Raw genomic sequence first — 23,603 nt, forward strand, 5'->3', positions numbered from 1 at the left:
GTATGTGTAGAGGAAGGAGAGGACCTGATAACTCACCGGGCACAAGTGGCCTACAATCAAGCTGGGAGGAAATGACAGCTCATGTCAGTTTAGTAGAGTAGCTCAGGCTTTGGGGCTAGGCCCATTACTGTTTGCTATCTAATTTCAAATCTAATGTTGATCTAGCTTTTGCGCACCTAAGCAGCCATAATCTTGTATGTCTTGCTCTGTCTAAAGTTATGTACTATCTATACTGCACACAAAACAAAGTGTTTCACTGTACTTAAGTACATGTGACAAGGATAAATCAAATGGGATATAGATAACTTGACTGGGCAAAAACTTAGTAGATGGAAAATGATGTGAGAAAGTGTACATGGTTTGGAAGAATAGAAAAGGAGAATCATAGAAACATAGAGCAGTACGGCACAGAACAGGCCCTTCAGCCCACAATGTTGTGCCGACCATTGATTCTCATGTATGCACCCTCAAATTTCTGTGACCATATGCATGTCCAACAGTCTCTTAAATGTCCCCAATGACCTTCTTCAAAAACTGCTGCTGGCAACGCATTCCATGCTCTCACAACTCTCTGTGTAAAGAACCCGCCTCTGACATCCCCTCTATACTTTCCTCCAACCAGCTTAAAACTATGACCCCTCATGTTAGCCATTTCTGCCCTGGGAAATAGTCTCTGGCTATCGACTCTATCTATGTCTCTCATTATCTTGTATACCTCAATTAGGTCCCCTCTCCTCCTCCTTTTCTCCAATGAAAAAAGTCCAAGCTCAGTCAATCACTCTTCATAAGATAAGTCCTCCAGTCCAAGCAGCATCCTGGTAAACCTCCTCTGAACCCTCTCCAAAGTATCCACATCTTTCCTATAATAGGGTGACCAGAACTAGGTCATTCAGCTCAAGTTCATAACATTCTGAACGGCATCCCTCCCATACCTATCCTTCTAATCCACCTCTGTAAATCTGCACTTCCTATGGCTAAATCACTTAGCCTGCACATCCCTAAACAGTATGGGTAATGTAGCATGGCCAATCCACCTAACCTGTGTATCTTTGGACTGTGGAAGGAAATCCACACAGACAGTGGGAGAATGTGCAAACTCAACACAGTCAGCTGAGGCTGGAATCGAACCTGGGTCCTGGTGCTGTGAGGCAGCAGTTCTATCCACTGAGTCACTGTGGGGAGAAGTTGCAGAATGTTGTGGTATAGAGTCGTCTAGGTGTCCGAGCACATTAATAAAAGTTAACATGCCTATGAAGTAATTAATTATTAGGAAGACACATGTTGGAATAATCACAAGAGGGATAGAATATAAAAGAAAGGAAGTTCTTAGCTCAACTGCACAGGACATTAGTGAGAATATACATGGGAGTACTATGTATAGCTTTGATCTCCTTTTTAAAGGAAAAGGCACTTGCACTGGAGGCAGTTCACAGAATGTTCACTTGGTTTATTTGTAGGATGAAATGCTCTATGACAAATGGTTAAGCAGGTTGGGCTGAGGGGTATTAAAATTCAGATGACTGAGAAGTGTTCTTATTGAACGATTACTACAGTACTTGACAGGGTAGGGACTGTGAGCATACTTCCTCTAATGAAATCTAGAATATGAATCATAGAATCCCTACAGCATGGAAGTAGGCCAATCAGCTCCACACTGACCCATCCAGACCCATGCCCCCAACCCCAATCCTGTAACCCTGCATTCCCCATGGCTAATCCACCTAGCCTACACACCTTTGAACTATGGGAAAAAACTGGAGCACCTGGAGAAAACTCACACGGACACTGAGAAAATTTGCAAACTCCACACACAGTCGCCAGAGGGTGAAATCAAATCTGGGTCCCTGGAGGTGTGAGGCAGCAGTGCTAACCACTGAGCTCCCATGCCACCCCTATACTGTCAGGAAGCAGTGGAAACGGAATCATTGAATATATTGAAGGCTGAGTTAGACTCATTTTTGATCTGTGTAGGAGTCATAGATTATGGAGCAACAGGTAGACAATGAAATTAAGGCTGAATAATCAATTCAACTATGATCTTGTTGAAAGATGGAACAAGTATGATGGACCAAATGATCGACTCTTGCTCCTATTTTTTAATGTAATGCTCAATGTTGTTACACTAACATGGACAACTACCTTTGGCTGTTCACCTTCTGTCACATTGCCTGACTGTGGTACAATAGCAACTAAGATATCATTTGAGATTTAGGTCTACTGTTTCAGATATGAATGTCAATTGTCCTAACTATGAAACACTCATCATTATTGCTTTTCCAATCTTGCCCTGCCCTCTGGTATGGCTGAACCAACAATAGTGCCAAGTGGCTCTGTCTGCACTTCCTAGAGGAGCCATCATTCTCACTAATAATCAAAATTGAATATTGATTAGAGAACATGATGCACTCAGGGGACTGCTGCACTACCAGCCTGTTGCTCTTGGACTGTTTTGCAATCAGCCATTCTCTAATCCACTACTAGAAACTTGCTATCCAGGGAGACATCCGTCGCCTGGATACATCACAGCAAATTCAGTTTCTGCAATAATTTGCAAGAGCTCTTTTAATGTGCCAGAATATTGTATAGAAAAGCTGTCCACTATTTAAAAAGGAGGGAGATTGCAGAACGAGGTGATAGAGAAGGGTGCTCTGATATATAAATCACAGAGAAAATGTGCAGGCACAACAAGCGATTAAGGAAAGTAAATGTAATCTTGATGCTTATTGCAAGGGGAATGGAATAAAAATTATGGAAGTTTTACCACAGCTACACAGGGCACTGGGGAGACCAGCCTGGTACGGTTTGTAGTTTTGGTCTCCTAATTTGAAAAAGATCTCACTGTTTTAAAAGTAATTCAAGGCAGGTTCACTCAATTTATTTCTGGAACAGAAAAACTTACCTTATGAAAAAAGGTTGAACAGATTAGGTCAATTGGTATTTAGAAGAATAAGAGGAAATTTTATTGAACCTTCTGGGAGATACTAGTAAAATTAGAGGACGTTAGAGGATTCTGGAGTGCAGACAGGGAAGTGGAGCTGAGAACACTACTAGATCAGCCATGATCATATTGAGTGATGGAGCAGGCTTGAAGGGCTAAATGGCCTATTCCTGTTTCTAAGGCCCACAGTATGTCATCCTGGAGCAAAATTTGCAACCTTCCCCCAGAACCATTGCCAGCATCAGAACTGCACACTGAGGAAAAATGTAAAGATTAATCTGATTTTCAATCAAATATTAGACAATGATTCAACAAATGTGCAAGACCGATTTGCTCTCACATAGTTAAAACTGTCCTACTTAGACACGCACAGATGTAGGTGTTAAATTCAGTAGTTGGAAAGCGACTGGTGTTTTAGGCCTTTAAATTGTCAGCTGATCGGGAGATCCAAGATGGCAGCGACCCAGCAGGTCTGAGTCTGCAGAACTCTGCCCAAGACTCAGAGTGGGGTGCCCACCCTCACTTCACCTGTTAAATTATTTAAAATAGTTTTTGCCCAGCATCCTTAGCCATTTTGCATCAAACTTTAACAGTTTGGTGCTTTCTTAAAAATGACTAAGGGCAAGGGGGACGTTCCTGCAGAGGCAAACCTGATCTTGGAGTTTGTTAAACTCAGAGAGAAGATCAATGCATCCATTGAGGAGACCTGGTCCAGGTGGAAGTCGATCTTGGTCATGCAGAAGCATGACCGAGAGATCGAAAAACGTGGGCAGCGTATTGGAGGGGCAGAGCAACGGACCACGGCCTCGGAAACTGCTGCTGAGTCATCCGCGGGTCAGGTCCGGGCTCTGGAGCAGCAAGTCTGGACCCTGGAGGAACATATCGACGACCTTAATTCTCGAGGTCGTCTGAAAAATATTCGGTTGCTGGGCCTTCCCGAATGGGAGGAGGAAGGCTAGCTTGTGGATTTCCTGGAGCAATGGCTCCCACAGCTGCTGAAATTGAAGTTGAAGCTGGGCCGGGTACAGGTTGAGTGGGCCCACCGGGTTGCTGAACGCAGGCCCGGGTCAGACCTGCGCCCCTGCCCAGTCGTGGTCTGCCTTCAACATTACAGGGAAAAACAAATGCTGCCTAAGGCCTCCAGAGTCTTGGGGAAGGATCCCCAGGCCATGATATACAAGGACTCCAAGATAATGTTGTATCAGGACTTTTCTCTAGTTGTGGTCTGCAAGAGGAGGGCATTTGACGAGATGAAGAAGCGTCTGAAAGACTTAAATATTCAATATTCCATGTGATATCTGGCAATGCTGTGCTTCAGTCATGGAGGATCTTTTATATATCTTTGGATCACTGGAAAAAGTAAAAGAATTCGTGGACGCTCTCAAATAGACTGCGAGACTTGAACTGTATGGACGTCTTTATTTTGCTCCACCCCCCTCCCTTTGTCTTTCCTTCTTCCTCTCTTTTCTCCATCTTCCCAATGGGGGAGGGGCTCGTTCCTTATTCTTTCTTTAGTCTTATCTATAGCTCACGCGGTTTATCTGATCATTGGGGAATGTCTCTGAGTGGGGTTTTTTTTCCTTTTTGAGTTGCTTAATTCTCGCTGGGATTGTAAATTTGTATATATTTTTTATCTTGTGCTGTTTTGTTAAGCATATCTAGGGGTGTGTGTGTGTATAATATATATATGTGTGTGTGTGCGCGCGCGCGTGCGTGGGGAGGGGGGGTGAGTCACCCACTTTTAATTTTACTTCTGTTTTATAAGATACTGGAATTTATTTATTTTATTTTGTAACGCCTGGGCTGAGGGCAGGGCCCTAGCTGGGAGAGCTTATGGCAGGGTTAATGGAAGGTAGTAGTGCCCCCTGTGAGCAAGGAATTCCCATACAGGAATATGGGATTTTGAATCTTTATTGTCCCCCCGGCACACCCTTTTAAATTTGTAACGGAAGCGTTCTCTAAGTTGATGGCTCTTGGGGTCTGCCATACAATTATAGGGGGAGATTTTAATTGTATCATTGACCCAGAGGTGGACAGGATATCTAGGAGCTCTGCGGGCATATCTTGGAAATCTAGGCAGCTGGTGGATCTGAATAGGGAGTTGGGGCTGGGAGATGTGTGGAATTGTCTCCACCCAGAGGGTACAGACTTTACTTTCTATTCTAACCCACACAAGTGCCATACCAGAATCAATATTTTTTTGTCCCCTCGACCCTTTTGAACTCTATATTGTCCTGTAAAATAGGGAATATAACTATTTCTGACCATGCTGCAGTATATACGGAGGCTAAGACTAGTGATGACGGCATAGGTCCCCAACACTAGCGTATGGACCCTTTTTTATTGAAGGATAACAAGTTCATAAAATATTTTTCGCAGGAATTTAAAACCTACTGGGATATCAACTCAGGCACGGCCAGTAACCCCTCGACGATGCGGGAGACCGCAAAGGCATACACGAGAGGCTTGGTTATCTAATATTCTGCAACCTGGAAACGACAAAAGGGAGAGCAACAGTGTCTGCTCGATGCTTACCTAAAGGCAACTGTGACAGTGTATGTTGATAGGCCCTCCATTACTAAACTATAGTGGATCACAGCCCATAGGGCAACCTTGAATACTACATTTACTCAAACAGCAAAGAGGGAGATTTTATTCACAAAGCAGAAGCTATTCGAATACGGTAATAAGCCTGGCAGCTATTTAGCATACCTTACCAGAAAGAAAAAGGCTCCCAAGCCATTACATCCATTAGAGAGAGTACTGGTACCCTGACTTATCATCATAAAAAGATCAATGAGGCCTTTAGGAAATACTATTTTGAATTGTATAAGTCACAGGAATGTGAGGACAGAACGAGGAAGACAGAGTCTTTCTTTAAAAATCTGGCCCTCCCAGGCCTACCCTCAGAGCAGGTGTCATTCTTGAATGTCTCCCGGCAACCCAGGAAGTACAGGAAGTGGTGAGGCAGATTCAGAGTGGCAAAGCGCCTGGACCAGAGAGATTCCAGGCTGAGTTTTATAAAGAATTTATAGGTGAACTGGCCAGGCCACTTATAAATATATATAAATATATAATTTGAGGAAAGACATTCTGGCTATTGAGGGAGTGCAGCGTAGGTTCACAAGGTCAATTCCTGGAATGGCAGGATTACCTTACAATGAAAGACTGAAGCGACTGAGCTTGTATACCCTTGAGTTTAGAAGACGGAGACGGGATCTGATTGAGACATATAAGATTATGAAAGGATTGGACACTCTGGCAGCAGAAAACATGTTTCCGCTGACGGGCGAGTGCCAAACCAGAGGACACAGCTTAAAAATACAGGGTAGACCATTTAGGACAGAGATGAGGAGAAACTTCTTCACCCAGAGAGTGGTGGCTGTGTGGAATGCTCTGCCCCAGAGAGCAGTGGAGGCCCAGTCTCTGGATTCATTTAAGAAAGAGTTAGATAGAGCTCTCAAAGATAGTGGAATCAAGGGTTATGGAGATAAAGCAGGAAGAGGAATACTGATTAGGAATGATCAGCCATGATCATATTGAATGGCGCTGCAGGCTCGAAGGGCTGAATGGCCTACTCCTGTACCTATTGTCTATTTAACTATTCACAGTCAGGGCTGCCTCCCGCCTTCACTGAGAGAAGCAAATATTTCTCTCGTTCTTAAGAAGGGAAAGACCCCAGAAGACTGCTCCTCATACAGACCCATATCCTTGTTCAATGTGGATTTTAAAATTCTCTCAAATTTAGTATTAAGTCTGGAGAGGGTCTTACCATTCATTATAAAAGACGACCAGACGGGGTTTATAAAGGGTCCCAGATCAACTAATAACATTAGAAGAATCTTAAATAAGGTACAAGCCTGCCAACAGGGAACAATACTGAGTTTAGTGGTCTCCCTTGATGTAGGGAAGGCATTCGAACAGGTAGAATGGCCATATATTTTTTTATACACTGTAGCGGTTTGGTGTTGGAGAGGTTTTTACTAAATGGGTTACAGTATTATATAATGATCCCAAAGCAGTGGTGATCACCAACGGTTTAAGTTTGGGTAGCTTTAGCGTCGTCAGGGCTGTCGGCTCTCACCATTATTGTTTTTGCTCGTGGTTGAGTCGCTGTCAGAAGCTATACAAACTGACCCTAACATATCGGCTCCGGAGGTTGGATCGGGCAAGCACAAAATTACTCTCTATGCAGATGAAGTCCTCCTTTTCTTAAGTGATCCTTTGACATCTGTGCCCCACCTAATTCAAGTGGTCAATTTATTTGTTATGTTCTCAGACCACAAAATCAATTTTATGAAATCAGATGCCATGCCACTGGGAAGTCTTGCCAGTATATCCAGTTTTCTGGACAGATCCTCTTTTCCCTTTCGATGGTCACTAGAAGGTTTCCTGTACTTAGGTATTTTCATCACTCCGGCATTTGGTCAGCTATTTCTAGCCAATTGTACACACTTATTGGAGAAAATAAGACAGGACCTTCAACGATGGGAAGATCTCCCGATATCTTGGTTAGGCAGAGTCGCTTTAGTTGAGATGAATATTTTATCCCGTCTTTTATACCCTTGATGCTGCCAAGGCAGGCACTGTGTAAGCTTTATGGCTGGCTCAGCTCCTTTATTTGGAGTCATAGATGGCCTCTTATCAAATTAGGAAAGCTGCAGCTTCCACAAGTAAGGGGAAGACTGGACTTTCCGGATTTCAGGAGGTACCAACTGAGCTCCCTATTATCCTATGTAGCTGATTTGGTCTCTTGTGACCCACAATCAATCTGGTTAGATATTGAGGCCTCCCAAGCAAAATGTCCTCTCATCAATCTACTATTTATGGACAAGATGAGAGTTATTACGGATTATTGTAAAAACCTTACTGTACTAAATACAATCAAAGCCTGGAGAATAATGCAACAAGATGAGGGTAACCTGCAAAAAATCCTCCCCTTATACCCTATAGTGGGAACATTAGGATTCCAGCCAGGGCTGACTGATGCTATATTTAAAATCTGGATATGTCCTGTTTAGGAAATCCGTTCAATGGGGCGTTCATGATGTCCTTTGAGCAATTACGCCAGAAGTTTGGGCTACCCAGCAGGGACCTCTTTCGGTATTTTCAAATATGAGACTTTATACAAAAGAAGACCACACTGATAATCTATCCTTGCAATCGGATAGGGAAAAGTGAGTGCTTTGACCGATGGACCCTCCCTCGGTCAGTACTTTCTACCACCTACTATGCAATAAAGTATCGAAGGACACGGAATGGTTATATAAAACTTGGAGTCAAGAACTAGAGTTGGAAATCTCCTTAGAAATGTGGGAGAACATCTGGGAAAATACTAGGAAGATGTCTATCTGTAACAGAATTCAGGCTACTCAATTGAAGATATTTCACAGGGCTCACGTGGCACCTGAATGACTTGCAAAATTCAAGGCAGGCGCATCTCCAACATGTCCTAAATGCAAAATCGAAGTTGGTACTCTTACACATTATCTGTAGACATGCCATTAGATCCATAGGGATTGAGACAGAGTAGCGAATGCCTTGGGCAAAGATTTTGGGTATGGAGATTGGATTGGACTCAGGTGTCCCTACTCTTGGTCTCCCCAAATTTTCCCTCTTTGGATGTATATGGAAGGAAATTATTCACTATCCTTTCCTTTTGTGCGAGGAAAAATATTTTAGTGAATTGGGTACCCGAAGGTCCCACAGGACTTTCAAACTGGTACAGCTTAGTCATGGAATATATCCCCCTTGACTTCCTTACAAATATGGTGCACCAAAAAACTGAATTATTTTAGAGAACATGGCAGCCCTTTTTGAACTATACTGACACAGATATTTTGGCCATATTGTCCAGGGCCTTTATTTAGCTGTGGTAATGGTTCTGGCTGGTTCAGGGGCCCCTGGGAGGAGGACTCCTTTATAAATGTGGGATTGGTTATGACTTGATATAAATCTAATTTGAGTATGTATTTAGTTATTTATTTACCTATTTGTTTATTGTTAGTAATGTATGATACCCTATTTTATATTTTGGTTATTTGTAGAATAGAGAAGTAGTTTTTAAAAAAATTTCATGTTGGTGTTGTTCTTGTATTGTAAAGTGAACATACTAGTTTGTATTGTTTTTGTAATTTTGTAAAAAATCTTAAAAATCTTCTTTTTCAATAAAAATATCTATTAAAAAAATTGTCAGCTTGTCATTCTTGAAAGCAGACTGCGCAGTTCAATCTGAACGTCTATTTTAGAATTAAGTAAAGTAATTGATAGCAATGACTTACTGTGGATGCATCTTGTAGAGTGACCCATCCACTCCCACTGTAGTGCGGAGCCTTGGCACACCTTTATTATCACGAAGTCGGGTCAGGATAGCTCCAAGGGCAGCAGCACACAGATTGGCTGAACGGAAAGAAACAATTGTACAAACATGCTGCACAGCAATGCAATCCTCGTCTGATGGCTCCAGGCCCAGGCGAGTCAGAATTTCTTTGGCTTTCAACAAGCCTCCTTTGCTTCTGTAAAACAAACACAGGTCGTAGAATTGTTAAATCCTGGCTAGGGCTGTCAAGATTTAACTCCACCCCAAGAATTCTCTCCTCTTATGAAATCTTAAAAGTTTATTCACTTCTCCTGGGACCAACTCAGAAGATATACATAGTCCTCCAGGGATATTTAATTCTCTTTAGTGTTCTGGTTATTCCTCAACGTATACATTTTGGGGGGGGATCTTTCCTTCAGTTTTCTTTAAAGAGCTCATGTGTGGACTCTAAGCTCCATTTCCTGGCTTCAAACATCCCTCTAATCGTTGGCACTGTTGCATGTTTTGGGCTGATGCAAACAAATTTTTTTAAAAATTTACTTTAAACACAACACGATGCATCAAATAATTTATATTTCTAATGGTTGTAACTGCTGCCTCTTCAGACACTATTACAAGCTTAGAGACAAATCATTTATTGTTCAAGTTTTTCACCATCATCAACATAATTACACTTGAATTGTAGAGGAGAAAGTGAGGACTGCAGATACTGGAGATCAGAGCTGAAAATGTGTTGCTGGAAAAGCGCAGCAGGTCAGGCAGCATCCAAGGGACAGGAGAATCGACGTTTCGGGCATAAGCCTGAAGAAGGGCTCATGCCTGAAACATCGATTCTCCTGCTCCTTGGTTGCTGCCTGACCTGCTGCGCTTTTCCAGCAACACATTTTCAGCTCTGATCTCCAGCATCTGCAGTCCTCACTTTCTCCAATTACTGTGATGGACACAGTATTTTAACTTGAATGTTTGTTGCGAAACTGAACTACAAATAGGCGCACATTTGTTACTTACAGGAACATTTGTCAACAATAGAACATAGAAAAATACAGCGCAGTACAAGCCCTTTGGCCCTCGATGTTGCGCTGATCCTAGCCCACCTAACCTACACTAGCCCACTATCCTCCATATGCCTATCCAATGCCCGTTTAAATGCCCATAAAGAGGGAGAGTCCACCACTGCTACTGGCAGGGCATTCCATGAACTCACGACTCACTGAGTAAAGAGTCTACCCCTAATATCTGTCCTATACCTACCACCCCTTAATTTATAGCCATGCCCCCTCGTAATAGCTGACTCCATATGTGGAAAAAGGTTCTCACTGTCAATCCTATCTAACCCCCTAATCATCTTGTACACCTCTATCAAGTCACCCCTAAACATTCTTTTCTTCAATGAAAACAACCCCAAGTGCCTCAGCCTTTCCTCATAGGATCTTCCTACCATACCAGGCAACATCCTGGTAAACCTCCTCTGCACCCGTTCCAGTGCCTCCACATCCTTCCTATAGTATGGCGACCAAAACTGCACACAATACTCCAGATGTGGCCGCAACAGAGTCTTATACAACTGCAACATGACCTCAGGACTCCGGAACTCAATTCCTCTACCAATAAAAGCCAGTACGCCATATGCCTTCTTCACCGCACTATTTACCTGGGTGGCAACTTTCAGAGATCTGTGTACATGGACACCAAGATCCCTCTGCTCATCCACACTACCAAGTATCCGACCATTAGCCCAGTACCCCATCTTTTTGTGACTCATACCAAAGTGAATCACCTCACACTTACCCACACTGAACTCCATTTGCCACCTTACTGCCCAGCCCTGCAGCTTATCTATATCCCGCTGTAACCTGACACATCCTTCCTCACTGTCAACAACTCCACCGACTTTGGTATCATCTGCAAACTTGCTCACCCAACCTTCTAGCCCCTCCTCCAGATCATTTATAAAAATGACAAACAGCAATGGTCCAAAAACAGATCCTTGCGGAACACCGCTAGTAACTGCACTCCAAGATGAACCTTTACCATCAACTACTACCCTCTGTCTTCTTCCAGCCAGCCAATTCCTAATCCAAACTTCCAACTCACCCTCAATGCCATACCTCCGTATTTTTTGCAGTAGCCTACCATGGGGAACCTAATCAAACGCCTTACTAAAATCCATATACACCAAATCTACCGCTTTACCCTCGTCCACCTCCTTAGTCACCTTCTCAAAGAATTCAATAAGGTTTGTGAGGCACGATCTGCCCTTCACAAAACCATGCTGACTATCCTTGATCACATTATTCCTATCCAGATGTTCATAAATCCTATCCCTTACAATTCTCTCTAAGACTTTGCCCACAACAGAAGTGAGGCTCACCGGCCTATAGTTACTAGGGTTATCCCTACTCCCCTTCTTGAACAAGGGAACCACATTTGCTATCCTCTAGTCTTCTTGCACTATTCCAGTAGACAACGAGGACATAAAAATCAAGGCCAATGGCTCTGCAATCTCCTCCCTTGCTTCCCAGAGAATCCTAGGATAAATGCCATCAGGCCCAGGGTACTTACCTATTTTCACCCTTTCCAGAATTTCCAACACCTCTTCCCTACATACCTCAAAGCCGTCCATTCTAATTAATTGTGACTCAGTATTCACATCGGCAACAATGTCCTGTTCCCGAGTAAAAACTGACGAAAAGTATTCATTCAGTGAATCCCCAATCTCTTCAGCCTCCACACGCAACTTCCCACTACTATCCTTGACTGGACCTATTCCTACCCTAGTCATTCTTTTATTCCTGACATACCTATAGAAAGCCTTTGGGTTTTCCCTAATCCTACCAACTAAGGACTTTTCATGTCCCCTCCTTGCTGCTCTTAGCTCTCTCTTCAGATCCTTCCTGGCTATCTTATAACTCTCAATCGCCCCAATTGAACCTTCACGCCTTATCTTTACACAGGCCGCCCTCTTCCCTTTAACAAGGGATTCCAATTCCTTATTAAACCATGGCTCCCTCACACGACCCTTTCCTCCCTGCCTGACAGGTACATACTTATCAAGGACACTCAATAGTTGCTCCTTGAACAATCTCCACATATCATTTGTGCCCTTGCCTTGAGGCCTACTTTTCCAAGCCACGCAACCTAAGTCGTGCCTCACCGCATCATAATTTCCCTGCCCCCAGCTATAACTCTTGCCCTGCAATGCACACTTATCCCTCTCCATCACTAGATTAAAAGTCACCGAATTGTGGTCACTGTCCCCAAAATGCTCACCTACCTCCAATTCTAACACCTGGCCTGGTTCATTACCTAGAACCAAATCCAGTATGGCCTCACCTCTTGTTGGCCTGTCTACATATTGTGTCAGGAAACCCTCCTGCACACATTGGACAAACACCGACCCATCTAACGAACTCGAGCTATAACTTTCCCAGTCAATATCAGGAAAGTTAAAGTCTCCCGTAACAACCACCCTATTACTTTCACACTTCTCCTGAATCATCCTCGCAATCCTTTCTTCTACGCCTCTAGGACTATTAGGAGGCCTGTAGAAAACTCCTAACAGGGTGACCTCACCTTTCCTATTCCTAACCTCAGCCCAAACTACCTCAGATGGCGAGTCTTCATCCATCGTCCTTTCCACCGCTGTAATACTATCCTTGACAAGCAATGCCACACCTCCCCCTCCTTTACCCCCACCTCTGACCCTACTAAAACATTTAAACCCTGGAACGTGCAACAGCCAATCCTGTCCCTGTTCTACCCATGTCTCCGTAATAGCCACAACATCAAAATCCCAGGCACCAACCCATGCTACAAGTTCACCTACCTTATTTCATATACTTCTTGCATTGAAGTAAACACACTTCAAGCCACTTTCCTGTTTACAGGCACCCTCCTTTGAGATTGATGCCATGTTCCTAACCTCCCTACACTCCAGGTCCTTAAACCCTAAAGCTACAGTCTAGGTTCTCATGCCCCTGCAGAGTTAGTTTAATCCCCCCCCCCACCCCCACCCCACCCAAGAGCACGAGCAAACCTCCCTCCAAGGATACTGGTGCCCCTCAGGTTCAGGTGTAGACCATTCTGTTTATAGAGGTCCCACCTTCCCCAGAAAGAACCCCAGTTATCCAGATACCGGAATCCCTCCCTCCTGCACCATCCCTGTAGCCACGCATTTAACTATTCTCTCTCCCTATTCCTCGACTCTCTATCACGTGGCATGGGTAACAAACCAGAGACAACAACTCTGTTTGTTCTAGCTCTGAGCTTCCAACCTAGCTCCCGGAAAGCCTGTCTAACATGCTCAGCCCTCCTCCTACCTATGTCGTTGGTGCCAATGTGGACAATGACACACTGTTCCAGATTGTAGCAAAAAGCAACACTGCCTGCTATATTATTTGCTAACATAAAATTCAGGAATAATACGTGATTTAGAAATTGTATCAATAACAGATTAAGAAATAATTTTGCAGTGCAGAATTTAAGCTTTCATCCAAGTGCAAGGTAGAAGCTTCAACTTCTTGTGTCTTTTTGGCAATGTTGACAGATTTCTTTACCAGATATAGGAACAGGAGTAGGCCATTCAGTGAGCCATGGACTCTCTTTATGGCAAGAATACCTTTCAGAAATAAGATGTCCAAAACTGCACCCAATTCGTAAGGTGCAGTTTAACTAAGCTCCAATGTTATTGAATCAAAACTTTACTATTTGTATACTCAAATCCTCTTGCAATAAAGCTAACATTCCATTAACCTTCCAATAGCTTGCTGCACCCAGGTGCCTTATTAAATAAGCCTTTGACTTATCTACTAAGACACACAGGTCCCTTTGTATCTCTACATTTTCCAACTTCTTACCATTTAAGAAATACTGTGCACATCTATTTCTCTTACCAAAGTCAACCTCACATTTTATTACATTTTATTTCATCTGCAATGTTCTTGCCCATTTGCTAAGCCTACTCAACTAGATTACTTACAGTTTGGAAACAAGGCCCTCCAGCCCAACAAGTCCACACCGACCCTCCGAAGAGCAACCCACCCAGACCCATTCCTCTACATTTACCCCTTCACCTAACACTACGGGCAATTTAACATGGCCAATTCACCTAACTCGCACATTTTTGGACTGTGGTAGGAAACCAGAGCACCCAGAGGTAACCCACGCAGACACTGGGAGAATGTGCAAACTCCACACAGACAGTTGCCCAAGGTGGGAATTGAACCCAGGTCTATAGCGTTGTGAGGCAGCTGCTGTGCCACCATGCCACCCACAATTCTTCCTGAAGCCATCTTAAAGTTTCCTCACAACACAATTTTTTTATCATTCACAATTTTGAAAATATTTCATTTGGTACCTCTCTTCAAATCATTGATATATATTGTGGACAGCCAGGATGCAAGTCCTAATCCTTGCAGTACCCCATTTATCACATTCCTGATGAAGGGCTCTTGCCCAAAATGTCGATTCTCCTGCTCCTCGGATGCTGCCTGACCTGCTTGCTTTTCCACCGCCACACTCTTGACACCCATTTATCACAGTCTATCAGAGAATGACCCATTCATTCCTCGTTGTTTTTCAATCTCTCAGCCAATCATTAATCCACGCCAATACGTTACCTCCTATCCCACGTGCTTTAATTTTTCTAACCAGCCTTCTCCAGGAGACTTTCTCAAAAACTTCTGTTTATCAACATATATACTCTGCCTGTCAACTTTTTTTTAAGATTAGATTAGACTTACAGGGTGGAAACAGGCCCTTCGGCCCAACAAGTCCACACCGACCCGCCGAAGAGCAGCCCACCCATTCCCCTACATTTATCCCTTACCTAACACTACGGGCAATTTAGCATGGCCAATTCACCTGACCCTGCACATCTTTGGACTGTGGGAGGAAATCCGGAGGAAACCCACGCAGACATGAGGAGAACGTGCAAACTCCACAGTCAGTCGCCTGAGGCGGGAACTGAACCCGGGTCTCTGACGCTGTGAGGCAGCAGTGCTAACCACTGTGCCACCGTGCCGCCCACAAACTCTCCATTATCAATTTCGTTAGTAACTTAAAAAACTCTGAACAAGTTTGTCAAACAAACACTATTTCCAATGCACAAATCTATGCTGACTATGCCCAATCAGATCATTAATATCCAAGTCTTTAGAACAGGATTTCAGCAATTTCACTACTACTGACACAGGGCTGCCACGTTTGTGGCTCCCAGTTTTCTCTCTTGCTCCCTTCTTTAATAATGGAGTGAGATTTGCTATCCTCCACCTACAGGAATCATTTCAGAATCTATAGAATTTTGAAAAACACTCACCAATGCATTGACCATTTCTATAGCCATCTTCTTCAATACTTGGGATGCAGAATATTAGATTTTAGGGATTTATGAACTTTTAGCTTCTTGATTTCTTTAGTCTAATCTTTTTACTCAAGCTAATTCCCTTTAACTCTTCATTCTGCCTAGTCACTTGGATCTATTTCTTGGAGATTCTTGTATCTTTCTCAGTGAAAACAGACACAAAGTAATCAGTTAGCTTCTCTGTCATTTCTACGTTCCCCACTACAAATTCCCCGAACTGCTGAGAATGGGCCCACATTCATTTTACAGAAAACAGGAAATGTTTTGCTATCTATAAAAGGTTTTACAGTCAGCTTTTATTTTTCATTTTCGCTAGATTGCACTCATACTTTCTTTTACCTTATCAGTTTTTGTCCCCTTTTGCTGTGATGCATCACTGGATCCAAAACATTAACTCTGCTCTCTTTCCACGGATGCTGCCTGACCTACTGAGTTTTTCCAGCAGGTTCTGTTTTTGTCTCCCTAACGAATGAATTGATCCAATTCCTTATCAGTGTAGGAGTCTAAATCAGTTCAGCAGGGAAGGGGCACAGAGCGTGACGTTAATAGGAACAAAGCACACTTTAGTTAAAAAAAAAGGCAGAGTTGAGCTATATTGAGTTTCAAGTGAATAAGGCAAGGCTGGATGGCCTGTACTTTAATGCTAGGAGTATTATGGGTAAAACAAATGGGTTAAGGGTGTGGATTGACATGTCGAATTGCAATTTTGTTATCATAGGGATGTGGTTGTGGGAGGGCAGGACTAGCAATTTAAAATTCCAGGATATAGGATCTCCCAGCAAGACAGGGGAAAGTGCAAGAAAAGAGACGGTTTTGTGTTGTTTATCAAAGAGTCAGTTGCTGCAGCGAGGAGGGCCGATACCTTGGAAGGGACTTCAATGGAGATTGAGAGAACTGAGCTTAGGAATAAAAAGGCAGCAGCCACAATGCGAGAGTATATTATGGGTAACCAAATAATGCATGCAATACAGCAGCAGATTATATAGACAATTCACTGAGATGTATAAAACTAATAACAGGGTCATTATGTTAGAGCATTTCAATTTCCCCAACATTAATTGGGAACGTTGTAGTGTAAAGGGTTTTAAGGGAACAGATTTCTTGAAGTGTGTTTAGAAAAGCTTTTATAGAAACAGGGAGAAAGCTCAACAAGGGATGGTGCACTGCTGGATCTATTTTTGGGAACAAAGCCAGACAGTGGCAGTGAGGAAGCATTTTAGTCATAGCAACCACAGCACCATACATTTTAAAGTTTGTTATGGAAAAGGAAAAAGATGGCCTGCAAAAGAAGGAGTTTTATTAAAATATGGCAGAGTCTGGTGAAAATAAACTGGGAACAACTACTTGTGAGTAAAACCAACAGCAGAACAATGAGGGTGTTCAAGGAGAAATTAGGGAAAATCCAGGCCCAACATGTTCCTTTTAGTGTGAAATGTAGGAGCAACAAGCCCAGAGGATCCTGGGTATCCATGAGCATTCAGATCTAGATAAGGAGGAAAAGAGAGGCTTTTAACAGACACAAGTGGAGCAAATCAACAGAGGCCCTAGTGGAGTGTAGAAAACACAAAGAGATTTTCAAAAAGTTAGGCAAGTTAAAATGGGGCATGAAAAACACTCGCCGGTAAGGTTAGGGAGAATCTCAATATATTCTATAATTAAATTAAAGAAAGAGTAGGGCCCATTCAGCACCAAGGGGGCAATCTGAACGTGGAGCTAGAGGGCTTTGGTACAGTGTTCAATGGGCAGCACAGTGGTTAGCACTGCTGCCTCACAGCGCCAGAGACCCGGGTTCAATTCCTGCCTCAGGCAACTGACTGTGTGGAGTTTGCACATTCGCCCCGTGTCTGTGTGGGTTTCCTCCGGGTGCTCCGGTTTCCTTCCACAGTCCAAATATGTGCAGGTCAAGCGAATTGGCCATGCTAAATTGCCCATAGTGTTAGGTGTAGGGGTATAGGTGGGTTGCGGGTCGGTGTGGACTTGTTGGGCCGAAGGGCCTGTTTCCACACTATAAGTAATCTAATCTACTTCACACCTGTCTTCACTAAGGAGGAGGATATCAGTACAGACTTTAGAAACAACTCTTGAGCAAATTGACATAGGAAGAATTGGAGGTCTTGACAGGCTACAAAGTGGATTGAAATAACTGCACAGAGGCTCGTTCCTGTCACCTAGTCACCCTTTATTTAGTAGTACACTGGCTGTGGCCAGCGAGCCCAATCAGTCCTCAGCTGGGAGATTCTAATCTCCTTGTTATTTTTTGTTTCTTTCTGAAGAGACTCAATCTCCTGGTTTTTTTTTAACTCCCCACACTACCGCCCAACTGCAGTAATGCTTATTTTCACCCAGCACCCATGATGTGTGTGTGCAGGTGTGCGACAGTGAAAAGACAATGAGTGTACCAATCTTTATTCAATTTCTACCACCAGGAAGAAAGAAAACACCCAAGTGGCCAGTGACACTGGTTATATTGGTCAGCCAAGGTTTTCCCGATTGACCCAGGTTAACAACCCCAATCAAGAACCTTCTAGTCAATGAGGTCCACCTGGTACCAATCTCTATATGGACAAATCCCAAGTCCGGACAAGTTGTATCCCAAGCTGTTGTGGGACGTGAGGGAGGTAATTACAGGGACTCTGAACCAAGATTTTAATACCTCTCTGGTCAACAGGAGGTGGGAGAGGACTGGAGGACAGTTAACATGGTTTCACTTGTCAAGGTGTGTTGTAAAGATAAACCAGGGAACTACAGACAGTAGGGAGAAAGTGAGGACTGCAGAAGCTGGAGATCAGAGCTGAAAATGTGTTGCTGGAAAAGTGCAGCAGGTCAGGCAGCATCCAAGGAGCAGGAGAATCGACGTTTCAGGCATGAGCCCTTCTTCAGGAATTAAAGACAGTGGGTCTACATCAGTGACAGGGAAACTAATGGAGAAAATTCTGAAGGAGATAATTCAACTTCATTAGAGAGGCAAGGTTTGATCAAAGTTAAAAATCACACAACACCAGGTTATAGTCCAACAGGTTTAATTGGAAGCACACTAGCTTTCGGAGCACCGCTCCTTCATCAGGTGATAGTCGCTCCAAAAGCTAGTGTGCTTCCAATTAAACCTGTTGGACTATAACCTGGTGTTGTGTGATTTTTAACTTTGTACACCCCAGTCCAACACCAGCATCTCCAAATCAAGGTTTGATCAGGTATAGTCTGTGTGGCTTTATGGAGGTGACACCTAACAAATCTGATAGATTTCTTTTGAGATGGTGACCAGGGGTGTAGATGGGGGGAGTGCAGTTAGCATACTTCATAAGGATTTCAGCAAAGCCTTTAACCAGGTCCCAAATGGGAGACTGATAAAGAAGGTAAAAATACATAGGATCCTGAGTAACTTGTCATAATGGTTCCAAAATTTGCCAGGTGCTGAAAGACAGAGTACCTGGTAGAAGGCTGTTTGTGTGACTGGAGGTCAAAGTCCTCTGATATATAAATGGGCTAAGTGCTTGGTCCCTTACTGTTAATTTTATATGTACAAAAGGAAAATAATTGAGAATGTGGGAGACAAGATAATCAAGCTTGCAGATAGCACAAAGATTGGCTGGGTGGCTGACAGTGAGGAGGAATGGCTTAAGTTACAGGATGATATAGACTTATTGATCAGATGGAATTTAATCCTGAAAAGTGAGAGGTGATGCAGGATGGGATAAGACATGGGAGTATTCAATGAATGGCAGGATACAAGGAAGCTCAGAGGAATAGGGTACCCTTGGGGGTCTGTGTCCACAGATCCCTGAATTCAGGACCGATTAAAGAGTGTAGTAAAAACATACGCGATGCTTGCCTTCATCAGTCATGGCATAAATTATAAAACCAAGTAGATTCTGTTGAATCTCTAAAAGACTTAGTTGGGCAGATCTGGTTACTGCACTAAAAGAAAGTGATTGCACTGGATGAATTGCAAAGCAGATTCACCAGGATGTTTCCTGTGATGGAACATTGTAGCTATGAAGAGAGGCTGGATAAGCTCAGATTGTTTTCTTTGAAGCAGAGAAAGTTGAGGTGAGATGAGAGAAATCTGATAGGGCAGTGGAAGATTGAGGGGCATGGACAGGGTGGATAGAAAGCAGCTGTTCTCTGTTAAATAGTCAATAACAAGAGGCATAATTTTAAAAGTCACGAGGAGGATTACAGGATTTGAGGAAAAGCTTTTTCACCCAGAGGATGGTGGAAATTTGGAATGCACAGCCTGGGAAGATGGTTGAAATAGGAAACGTCAACTTTAAAAAGGTTGAGCACTTGAAATATCATAACATTTAAAGCCTTGAGCTAAGTGTTAGTGTGTGGGACTGACTAGTGGAGATTTGGAGCAGTTTGATTCAGCACTAACTAATTATCCAAAGGGCCTCTTCTGTACTGTACGAATCTATATATCCATTATCTTTTTTTATTTTTTAAACATCAAGTTTCTTTGAATATTCAGTTCCCTGGTCACCATGCAACACTGTTTCTGAAATGGGAATTAGATCATATTCATGTATTTCAATTTGTGCCTTCAGATAGTCTACCTTGGTGCAAATGCTTCCTTCATTCAGGCAAAGAACCATAACTTTGGTTTGTTGGCATCATTCCGCTTTCGAAGTATACTCTATAGGTCAGCTTTGTTTCGCCTTTTTCCTAATCTTCCTAGCATCTTATCAACTTCCTGTTGCCAACGTTACTTCCTTTCCATTTGGGCCACAGTATAAATTCACTTGATACAATGGGATAGGCACAATCTTTCCATCAATACCCTTTACATTGGTTATTCAACACACATTCTTAAGTCGAAGTCTTTTGCTAGTAAGCTTGGACCTGAATCTATATCTCTTTGAATAACTATTCTTTTGGATTCTTCCTTGGACAAAAACAGTGACTTCTCCTCCAAATATGAACACTTAATTTTATGCCCACTAACAACATTAGAAGGGTTTGGTTTCCCACAGGCCTCACCTCTTTAACGCAGCTTTCTGCACCAATGAACACTCGTCATGCATACCTTCCACTGGTTTAACAATTTACCTTTACATGACTGACCTACAACAATAAAAACATATCACTCTTTTTGAGTCACACCTACCTTCTATGTTATGTTGATGACCACAGTGAAGAATCTGCTCTTTTGTTCCTGGTATTCCCTTTGTTATAGTTTGCATTAGACCATAAGACATAGGAGCAGAAACTAGGCCAATCGATCCATTCAGTCTGCTCTGCCACTCAACCCCATTTTCCTACTTTCTTCCCACAATGTTTCATCCCCATGGCAATTAAGAACTTATCTCTGTTTTAAATATGCTCAATGACTTTGCTTCCAGAGCCTTCTGTGGCAATGAATTCCACTGATTCTCCACTTTCCAGCTAAAGATGTGTCTCCTTATCTCCATTCTAAAGGGTGTTCCCTTTACTCTTCGGCTGTGCCCTTGGGTCCTCACCTCTCCTTCCCAACATCCACTCTGTGCAGGCCATTCAGTATTCTGTAAGTTTCAATCAGGTATCTTTCTCAACTCCATCGAGTATAGTCCCAGAGTCCTCAAACATTCTTCATATTTTAAGCCTTTCATTCCTGGGAACATTTTTGTGAACCTCCTTCGGACCTGCTCCAGGGCCAAAATTGCTCACAATTCTCTAAACGAGTTCTGACCGGAGCCTTATGAAGCCTCAAAATACCTTCCCGATTTACATTTTACTCCTCACAAGATGAATGACAACATTGTATTTGCTTTCCTAACTACCAACTCAACCTGCAAACCTGGTCGAAGACTCTCAAGTTCCTTTGCACTTCAGACTTTGAATTTTCTCCCTATTTAGAAAATAATCCATGCCTCTATTCTTCCTATGAAGTACGTGACCTTCACACTTTGCCACATTGTATTTCATCTGTCACTTCTTTACCCATTCTCCTAATCTGTCTAAATCTTTCTGCAGCCTCCCCACCTCCTCAATATTACCCATTTTGGATCATCTGCAAACCCTGTCCAGAAAAATCTTAGAAACAGTAGTGTTGCCAACTGCTATATACAATAAAGTTTGTCCAATAATCTTGTTAGCTTCAATTTTATCCTAGTTTAAAGATGCAAAGATACACCAAGAGACTTCAGTTTTGATATGAATCTGTTAAGGAATTTTTGTCAACCTTCAGAAAAAAAATCTGAAACCGCTGCAATTAACCAACTAAGCTGCCTCAAAATTACACTTTTTCAAGCAAAGATTACCAAAGCACAATGGCTGAGTGGTTAGCACTGCTGCCTCACAGTGCTAGAGACCCAGGTTCAATTCCAGCCCAGAGGATCCAGGACCATGCGGGCTAGGGTGGATTTGCATGGGAAGTGCAGGTATAAGGCTAGGGTCGGTGTGGACTCGATGGGCCATTTTGCCTGCTGCCATGCTATAGGGATTCAATGATTCTATGAAAGCAAGCATTACTGACTTAACATTATAATTTATAACATGTCTTTGTAAACTAAATTCTACTTCCTCCTGACAAAATTCCCTCATCTTATGAAATCTTGAAGGTTCATTCACATTTCTTTGGACCAATATAAGAAATAGACAACAGTACTCCAGAATGTACTTTAGAATTTTCCTCACTATTACTCAAGATGTACATTATTTGGGGGTCCTTCCATTAACTTTTAATTAAGGAATCCCCCAATTTTCTTTCAAAAACCTCGTGACTGTGGACTCCTCAGCTCTTTGGCCTGGCCTTAGACATACACAGACTTCTTTATTCCAGTCTGACCCACAGATTCAATATAGCTCTTCCCAAGCTAATTATTCAAGCAGATGGTGTTCTGAGAGGACCATTGGCAATTTCATCCACTATTTACAAGCTACAGCAAGTCTTCCAGCTACCTTTTCTAAGCGGTTCATGTGGTGTATATGGATTTCAGCAAGATGTTTGATAAGGTTCCCCACGGTAGGCTATTGCACAAAACAGAGGGGCATGGGATTGAGGGTGATTTAGCGGTTTGGATCAGAAATTGGCTAGCTGAAAGAGTGGTGGTTGATGGAAATATTCATTCTGGAGTTCAGTAACTAGGAGTGTACTGCAAGGATCTGTTTTGGGGCCACTGCTATTTGTCATTTTTATAAATGACCTGGACGAGTCATAGAAAGATGGGTTAGTAAATTTGCAGATGACAGAAAGGTCGGTGAAGTTGTGGACAATGCCGAAGGATGTTGCAGGTTACAGAGGGACATGGATAAGTTGCAGAGCTGGGCTGAGAAGTGGCAAATGGAGTTTAATGTGGAAAAGTGTCAAGTGATTCACTTTGGAAGGAGCGATAAGAATGAAGAGTATTGGTAGTGTAGATGAGCAGAGAGATCTCGGTGTCTATGTACATAGATCCTTGAAAGTTGCCACCAAGGTTGATTGGGGTTGTTAAGAAGGCATAGCTTTTATTAGTAGAGGGATTGAGTATCGGAGCCATGAGGTCATGTTGTAGCTGTACAAAACTGATGCAGCTGCACTTGCAGTATTGTGTACAGTTCTGGTCACCCCATTATAGGAAGGACGTGGAAGATTTGGAAAGAGTTCAGAGGCAATTTACTAGGATGTTGCCTGGTATGGAGAGAAGGTCTTATGGAGGGAAGGGTGAGAGACTTGAGGCTGTTTTCATTAGAGAAAAGGCGGCAAGAGGTGACTTAATTGAGACATACAGGAATCAGAGGGTTAGACAGGGTGGACAGTGAGAGTCTTTTCCTCAGATGGTGATGGCTAGCATGAAGGGACATAGCTTTAAAATGAGGGGTGATAGATGTAAGGCAGATGTCAGAGGTAGATTCTTTACTCAGAGTAATAGGGGCGTGGAAAATCCTGCCTGCAATAGTAGTAGTCTCGCCAACTTTAAAGGGCATTTAAATGGTCATTGGATAAATATATGGATGAAAATGGAATAGTATAGGATAGACAGGCTTCAGATTGTTGCACCGACCTGTGAAACCATCGAGGGCCGAAGGGC

General features: G+C 42.9%; 1 protein-coding gene across 1 annotated transcript in view; it reads right to left on the reverse strand.

Moving 5' to 3' along the window:
• Positions 1–23,603, reverse strand: part of hk1 (hexokinase 1) — a 117,503-nt gene that overhangs the window by 29,394 nt on the left and 64,506 nt on the right. Inside the window, exon 9 of the mRNA XM_072558015.1 lies at positions 9,220–9,453. Within this exon, the coding sequence (XP_072414116.1) occupies positions 9,220–9,453 (234 nt within the window). The remainder of the gene's footprint in view (positions 1–9,219; positions 9,454–23,603) is intronic.

Source organism: Chiloscyllium punctatum, chromosome 38 (genome assembly GCF_047496795.1).
Source record: "Chiloscyllium punctatum isolate Juve2018m chromosome 38, sChiPun1.3, whole genome shotgun sequence".
Lineage (NCBI taxonomy): Eukaryota > Metazoa > Chordata > Chondrichthyes > Orectolobiformes > Hemiscylliidae > Chiloscyllium > Chiloscyllium punctatum.